This window comes from Vigna radiata, unplaced genomic scaffold (assembly GCF_000741045.1).
Source record: "Vigna radiata var. radiata cultivar VC1973A unplaced genomic scaffold, Vradiata_ver6 scaffold_284, whole genome shotgun sequence".
Lineage (NCBI taxonomy): Eukaryota > Viridiplantae > Streptophyta > Magnoliopsida > Fabales > Fabaceae > Vigna > Vigna radiata.
The window spans coordinates 399,903-408,266 of NW_014542217.1; the positions used below are offsets into that span (position 1 = coordinate 399,903).

At 35.0% G+C, this 8,364-nt stretch overlaps 2 protein-coding genes across 4 annotated transcripts; one reads left to right on the forward strand and one right to left on the reverse strand.

The window, feature by feature from the left end:
• Positions 1–507: 507 nt before the first annotated feature.
• LOC106779422 (uncharacterized mitochondrial protein AtMg00810-like) lies at positions 508–1,026 on the forward strand. Its single transcript, XM_014667521.1, has one exon. The coding sequence runs from the start codon at positions 508–510 to the stop codon at positions 1,024–1,026; it is 519 nt and encodes a 172-aa protein (XP_014523007.1).
• Positions 1,027–2,475: 1,449 nt separating this feature from the next.
• On the reverse strand, positions 2,476–7,123 carry LOC106779418. Of its 3 annotated transcripts, none has more exons than XM_014667517.2 (11): positions 6,488–7,123; positions 5,962–6,085; positions 5,731–5,856; positions 5,512–5,625; positions 5,288–5,394; positions 4,907–5,009; positions 3,993–4,822; positions 3,799–3,883; positions 3,068–3,672; positions 2,801–2,899; positions 2,476–2,730 (listed from the first exon to the last, which is right to left on the reverse strand). In XM_014667517.2, exons 1-11 carry the CDS (start codon positions 6,986–6,988, stop codon positions 2,662–2,664), a joined length of 2,763 nt encoding a protein of 920 aa, XP_014523003.1. In that variant the 5' UTR covers positions 6,989–7,123; the 3' UTR covers positions 2,476–2,661. The 3 variants fall into 3 exon arrangements, with proteins under 3 accessions (XP_014523003.1, XP_022632293.1, XP_022632294.1); XM_022776572.1 differs by having other exon boundaries at positions 5,962–6,064; positions 6,488–7,118; XM_022776573.1 differs by lacking the exon at positions 6,488–7,123 and adding an exon at positions 6,371–6,468 and having other exon boundaries at positions 5,962–6,064.
• Between the last annotated feature and the right edge of the window lie 1,241 nt (positions 7,124–8,364).

Sequence of the window (8,364 nt, forward strand, 5' to 3'; positions counted from 1 at the left end):
GGAGAAGTGTTTGCACCTGTGGCCATAATAGAAACAATCAGATTGGTTGTCTCCTTGGCAACACAATTTAATTGGACTTTGCATCAATTGGATGTAAAGTCTGTATTCTTGAATGGCAACCCGGAGTAAGAAGTTTATGTTGTTCAACCTTAGGGGTTTGAAGTCAAGAGGCATCCATATAAGGTGTACATATTGAAGAAGGCTTTGTATGGGCTCAAGTAGGCGCCAATGGCTTGGAATCAGAGGATAGATGGGTTTATGATCAACATCGAGTTCAAGAAGTGTGCTTCTGAGCATGGAGTGTATGTTCAGTGTTGTCAACACAATGGCAAAGAAGAGAAGTTGATAGTGTGTCTATATGTGGATGATTTGTTAATCACAGGGAGCAGTGAGGAGAAGATCTTTGATTTCAAAATCCAAATGTTACAGGAATTTGAAATGGGTGATTTGGGAAGGTTGAGCTATTTCCTTGGGATTTAGTTTACCAAGACTGATGGTGGAATTGTGATGCATCAGTCCAGATATGCATTGGACATGTTAAATAAATTTGACATGCTTCATTGCAATTCTGCAAATACTCTAGCAGAGGTGAGTTTGAAGCTGGAAAAGGATCCAGGAGAAGAAGGAGTTAATCTTATTGAGTATAGGGAAATGGTTGGGAGCCTAAGATATATATGCCATACAAAGCCAGATCTCAGCTCCAATGTGGGTGTTATTAGTAGATTTATGCAGAGTCCTAGAATATCTCATTTGAATGCTGCTAAGCATATGCTAAGATACTTGAAAGGTACATATACCTATGGAATATTTCTGCCGAGAGGAGAACCAAGAACAAAGGTACAAATTACCTCTTATTCAGACTCAGATTTGTGCGAGGATAAAGGTGACAGGAAGAGTACTGTTGGGTACATTTTCTTCCTTGGAGGAGCACCAATTTCATGGAATTCTACGAAAGAATCAGTAGGGGCTCTATCATCCTATGAGGCAGAATACATTGTTGTCTATGAGGTTCGCTATGTTATTTGATGGAGGAGTTGAAGATGAGGCTAGCTGGAAAGGTCAGACTGCTTGTGGACAACAAGTCACCCATAAACCAGGCAAACATCCTACGTCGCATGGGAGAAGTAAACACATCGAGACTCGGTTCCACTTGCTATTTTTTAATAATACAATATACAAAGAGGTTTATTCAATACCTGAGTGTGTGTTTGCTTCCTTGTGCTCTCACCGTGTTCATCATCTTCTTTGCTAATGTGTGTGTTGACTGAGAGGAGAGTGTCCTTAGCATGGAAGAAGCTTTTCTCTCTAGCTTCTCTCTAGAAACATTTGAGAGTGTATGAAAGTGTTTTTCTCTCTCTTATTTCTCGTAGTTAATACGTTGGTGTTTTCTCGTTTTTTCCCCTACATCTAATTGATATAAGTTATGTGCATCATAACCAACCTAGACAAAACTTTCAACCGTGGAAATAATAGGGTAGTATTTTGACAAGGAAAGGTGGATGCAAAGGAGATTTAGTTTGGCACAGCTAAAAATGTCTGGCTATGGATCAAACACAATATCAACTGTAACATTCTCATATTGAAATCAGTGTCCCATTGAATGTTTAAAATTACTGTGAACTACCAACCAGGGGAGGTAAATGAAGTTATGTCTTAAGATTGTTAGTGCTTAGATATAACAGAAAACTTAGGTAAAAGTTTTAGAAGCTATCGATTTGTTAGAAAGGTTTGTAGCTTAGCTTACAAAGTAGTTTCAAAGTGTGATCAATCATAAAAGACAAGGAAGGATATTTGCACAAGCACAAATCAACTAAAGCAATTCATAAAGATAATTATTTGATGCACTTGAATAAAAAATGAAAACATTACAAGCTGTTTTAGATTATGAAAATTGTTATTTTGACATATTATTTCTTTCTCTCATTATTTAATATTTTATTTATTTTATTTATCTTTATTTTTTAATTATTATTATTTTGTTTGACTAACTTTTTGTATAAATTTTATAATATCTAATTTGTCATTAATTAATTCTATCTTTATTGAAAGACAACTTTAAATTATTGGTTTAAACTTCTTTTTAGTCCCTAAGTTATGAGCGATTTTAAAAATGTAAACCTTTGTTTCCTAAGTTATAAAAAATATATCAAATGAATCCTTTTTTCTTTTTTTATGTTCATAGTCAAAGTACAAAGAACAATCTAAAGTGCTGTTATTATTAAGAAACAAATTAAAGCAATCTAAAGATGTAGCAATTACAACCAAAAACAGTATTTCAAGTTAAAAAAGAACTCATTTGATACATTTTTTAAAACTTAGAAACCAAATATTTACATTTTTAAAAACAGAAACTAGACTGAACATCCGCAACTTAGGGACCAAAAAGAGGTTTAAACCTAAATTATTTTACCCATTCTAATTTTTTTAATGCCCCGACTTGAAACTTTATTAAAACTAATAAAAACCACGAGAAAGTAGAAGTTTTACAATCATTAATTTGATGACTTTTTAAGTTCAATAAATAAAAGAAATAGGGCATGCTAAAACGTTAATAAATTCGTATTTACAGTAACAAATTACGAAAATAAATAAGTAATGCTCTTCTCCTCGAGCTTTTCTCTGACACTCTTCCAGTTTCAAAACATCAATATGGTTGGACAATTACCGCCCCGGTGGAATGATTTTTTCTTCAACATTAAGAGCAAACGTCACCCTTGGTGCCTTCAAGCTCTGCAACCAAGTTCAAAAACCATTACTTTTCAAATGGAGGAACCAAATTTGGGCCCAAACATGCACTTACTGTTATTCTGCTATGGGTGTTAAGATCATCTTGCATCTGATTAAGACGGTCCTTCGCAGTTTTTTCCGCTGCAAATGCTTTCCTGCAAGCTTCTCTAACCTAAAAGATAAGGGGTAAAAAAGCCTTAGTTTGCCACGCATTTTTCCTGATATTTCTACACTAATTATCGTTATTTTGCATATACAGAAGGGCTAGAATTGGTAAACTACATTAAATCCAAAAACCTTAATGAAACGAACAAGAAAAAAAAATCTTTATGGCACTAACCTGGCTTCCATCGAAAACAGGATTGATGTTGACAGTATCAGCTGATTTTTCTAACATATTTCTAAGAAGAGATAATTCCTTCATAAGGTCATGGGCAACCTCTTCGGCTTCTAGCAATTGATTTTTAGAAAATTCAAATGCTCTTTCTGCATGAAGACGAAAAGAAACACAGTTCAAACATGTGCAAAGTCCTCGGCATCCCCTTGGATTTCTTTTTAAAATTCCTTTTCTTAAACCAACTGCAGGGTCTCCAAGTTGTCCTACGACTTTCAGTTGAGACAAACTCTGACCACATTTGTGTGTCTCAGGTTGTTTCCCAGCAGATATCAGAAAAGAACTAGTTCCTCTAATTTCGGAGAAAATTGATGTCTTGGACAAGGGAGGTGTAGTTTTTTCTTTGGTTATGACAGGCAATTCTATTTCATGATCAGAAATTGATGGATCAGTAGAACTCTCGGTCTTGCAGAGACCATTTGATGCAACCTGTTCATCTTGCAGTTGAGTCACTTCCCATGAATCACGAGATGACTGAAATTCAGGAATTTGAAATTTTTGGGTTGAACTATCATTTTTTAATCCTATTTGATGCTGAGTACCAGAATTACCTGCACAATTTTACAAGTAACAGCCATTTGAATCACTCACAAATACCGTGGTCAGGAAGAAAATTGGAAAAGAAGTTATCTTCCACGAGAATATAAAGCAATATTCACTAGAATTATATTTCTTACTATTCAATAAAAATGGAAACAGTCTTTTGCAGTTTAAAGATCCGGCATGTTTCCACAAATTAAACTGCAGACAACGTCTAAGAACCTGTTTCTTAAACACAAAATATAAGTTAAATTAACGAGAAAAGCATAATCATAATGTTGTTCATGCTAGTTCTGAGGAAATACTTTTATGAAGGATTTAAGGTCCTCACCGATGTGATCTTGGATTCAAACTCATTTTTTATTTCTCTAGCATTGTTATTACTACCTTCTGAAGGCATCGTTGAACATATAACTATTTCATTCCGCATTCTTCCAACTTTGTCACCACTGTGTCCTCCCATGTCAAATTTGCCTGAGATAATCTTCTCAGATAGTGATCGGGGTAAATCATTTGAAACGCGGACGTGATTTCTGACGTTCTCATCAACAGATTCACACTCATCCAGATTCACAGACTGCTTGTTTTCCTCATAACCGATAGTGAATCCTTTTTCTCTATTTGAATGATGCACTAATGTAAGCTCAGAGACATCACTGTTGACAAAAAGTCCAATTTGATCGTTGAGTGGTGACTCACTCTTGGGTCGTCTGGATTCCTGGCGATCCTCATTTTGCGCAACATTTGCAACTATCTTAGCAGAGTGAAAATCAACCTCCATTACTGAACATGGATTAAGTTCTGAAGCAGTCAAGCACTCATCGTCTTTAACAATTTTTTCCATAAGTTCGTTGACAGAGGGAGCAGATAGACCGTCACATACCCCTTCTTTTGAGTCCCATTGGATTGGCAATTCAGGCAAGTCTTGAGAAGGTGTCAATATTGGTCGCTTGGCATGAGATAACTCATTAGAAGTATAAACTAATACACAGTTTTCCACTCCATTGGATTCAACTGCACCATGCATGGGACTGCTGTCTGTCTTGTGTTCAACTATAGAAGCTTCTTCAGTTTGAGATGACAAAGTATGTTGAAACCTCTTTGAATCCACGTCTTCCTTTTCATCTTGAATATGAGTCTGATGATCAAATTTGGATGTATCTGTAAAATCAATTAGCTTCTTCGTTTTCCACAATTAATATCTAAAGTAAATTATTAAAGACGTTGAAGACACAAAGAAGTTACCAGAGTAATCTTTGGTAAGATTCATTAGAAATGGAAGCAACCTTTTATAGCTGACACCACCTGGGGTTATAAAAAGTTTCTTGTGCAAGTTCTGTCTGGGCACCTGCATGATCATTACAAATCATATTTAAATCTCCACTAAATATATAACCAATTTTGTCAATATTACTAAAATGCAGGCATACAAGGTTCTAGAAAACCCACTACAGCATCAATAGTTTAATCTCAATGCTTAATATCGTAAAATCTTTAGTCACCTGTGGTTTCGACACCTGGTATGTTTAGGTAACATAATTATATTTTAGCAAAGATCAGTAATCAAATGTGTAACACAGAATTGGTGGAAAAAAACAAGACTAGAAACAAAGAACAGATTCGTACTGATTTACTCTTGAGGAAATCCTTCCCCTTGCCAGGTTTAAAAGAAAACAGTTCACCAGCATGCCCTTGGGTGCTTCTGGTGAAATCCATGGGTTTGGCATTAACCTCTGAATTATCATATATATCAGCATTAGGAGGAGTTGTCAGAATATATTTTTTATTCAAAAAACCAAATTCTTCCGAGGTACAAGCACTTTTATGACTAGGCTCGTTGCAATCATTACCATTCGTGTGGCTAGACAATTGATTAAGGCCATCTTTGGGTAAATCACTTCTAAAACCGTTAACACCATTATCTGCAGTGGAATCCACCTTCGCTTCACTCAAACATTTTCCCTCTGCAGGTGACACAAATAAACATTGAGTAGTCACTTCTTTTGAATCTAATTGCACTTCTTATTCAAGAAAGTAGTGGGAAGATGTCAATTTTGACCCATTAGTACCATGCGTGATGCAACCGTCGGTCTTGAGTTCTTCTTTAGAAGCCTCTTGATTTTGAGACGAAAAAGGATGTTGTTTCTCCTTTTCTCCGCCCTCATTTTTCTGGCCAAAACCCAATTTTGGTGTACCTACAAAAAATTCCAAACAAATTAAAATAATTCATCAAAGATACCTTAAATATATAATCATCTAAATAAGTACACTAATAAGGGGTTAGCAGCACAAATAGTTACCAGAGTCTTCTCTCACGCCATCTCTAAGAAATGTACATAACCTTCTGTAATTGGCAGAACCCGGGATCTTGAACAACTTTCCCTGGAAACGTGGTCTGAGAACCTGCATAGAGATCCCACATAACTATACAATTATAAAATTGAGCTGTCAAAACAACAAAATTTTTTAAAGCGGAATTATTTACTGGAATTTTAACCAAGTCCCACAAAAACTCGTTTAACCTAATCTCACAATTCGCCATGACTACAGTTAGAGCTATCAACTATGGCTATATGTACAACATCCATTAGAAAAGTCAGTCACTAGCTCCCTCCAAGGATAAGACAAGTTCACTGAAAAAATATTGGTAAATAAATACAATGGAAACTTAAAAAAAAATAAAAATAAAAATAAGAGCTAGGCACTAACAACTTGGCCCAAAAGAGAAGAATAATTCTTCGTGTTATCTATCCCCATTGTAGGTGTATCATTGAAAGTAATATCTGCTTCATATAAGTTAACCTTTGAAGTTGAACCAACACATACCTCAGAATCAGGTAGTGTCGTTGGTAACGCTTTTCCATCCAAACCATCAATTTTCTCTGGACAATATCCGTCGTTATTTCCCTTGCAATCTTGCAATTTTCTGTTCTCTTCTAAGGATTCAGCGTTCCCTAGATCGAAGCTCCGAGCCTCACGAGAAAGCCCCATATCGGGACCTTCGGCAAGTTTCACATCCGTACAATCGGAATCGTCGGCAGTCCACTTGAGAAACGCGCCTTTGATCAAACTGGAGTTGGTGGACTGCGGAGGCGAATAGACACGCCTGGCGCGAAGGTCCTTCATCAGAATGCGAAGAGGCTCGTCGTGCTCACGCTTGGGTTTCTTGCTATTGGTTCGATGAAAGGGAAAGGGTACTGCGTGGGGTTCCTCATCACTCGGGACAAGATCAAACCGGAGTTGACCGGAGCGGTTCCGGTGAAGCTGCGCTCTGCTTTGGGTGAGTGTCGCAGAGGCACGTTTCCGCTTCCGGTGGTCGATGTCCATTGCGTTATAGTAGTATTAGATCTGAGAAAATTTTGGCCATAGTTAGATATATAAGAGGCATATTATGGCGGGAACAGAGGTTTACTTTTGGCGGAAAAAAATCCTTCTTATGAATTATAATCTTCATTTGCTTTCTTGGCGTTCGATTTTTTTTTTCCTTAGCCCTTTCTCTTTTTAATTCTCGACATTAGACACACTGCACATCCTATTTACCAGGATTTTACGGTTTATTTTTTTTCACTGCTAGAATTCGATTAAACGAACTCATTCATGATTGTTTGTGTTTTGAAGGGTAATCTAGTCGCAATTTAATGTCTCAAGAGCTGAATTTCAGTAAAGTACTTTTTAAAAAACTTAAATTTAAACTTAAGAAAAATAATAATATAAATAAATGTAATAATGATTTGAAAAATAATTCCTTTGTTTTTATGTTTAATGAAAATATTTAATATCACTATTGATTTATATATAATTAAAAAAAACAAAAAATGAAAAAAGTTAAAAAAAAAAAAAATAAGCAATTAAAATTTAAAAAATATAAATGATGTTTTAAAAACAATTATTAAATAGTTAAGTTAGTTTTGTATTTCATAAATGTATTGGATAAAAACAAATGAAAAATTGATTGAATAATAAAATTGGTTTAATACCTATTTTGGTCCCAATTTTTGTTCGGAAAGTTCAAAATGGTCTCAATTTTTATTTTTTGTTCAATGTAATCTCAAAGATTGTAATTTGTGTTCAATTTGGTCCTTTTTCTGTTCAATTTATTCCTTTTTAAAAACTCCGTGAACCATAAATAAAGACTAAATTGAACAGAAATTACGTTCTTTAGGACTACATTGAACAAAAAAAGGACTAAAATGAACACAAATTACATTCTTGAGGACTACATTGAACAAAAAAATAAAATGAGGACCATTTTGAATATTCCTAACAAAAATTGGGACCAAAAGAGGTATTAAACCAATAAAATTAATGCATGGTAATGAAAATAAAATTTAATCTTACATATTAGTAGATTCGTTATTATTTTTTAGGGTTAAATATGTTTTTAGTCCCTCAACTATCAAACAATTTTGTTTTTCATTCCTCTTTCAAATTTTGGTACACTTTGATCCCTAACCTTAAGGAAATAATAATTTTTAGTCCTCCATAACAAATAACATTAAAAACAGACTGAGCTGGCTAACGAAATGCCATCTCATTTTCTCTTTTTTTGACACCAAATTCTAGTTTCAGAGACTGAAAAATCATAACAACCTTTATCGCTAGACTCTACAATCTCCATAGAAGATTCATGAGCAGCCACAAGTGCACCAAAATCCAAGCCTGCATTGAGAAGTTCATCATCCTTCTCAATTAAAGCCCCATTC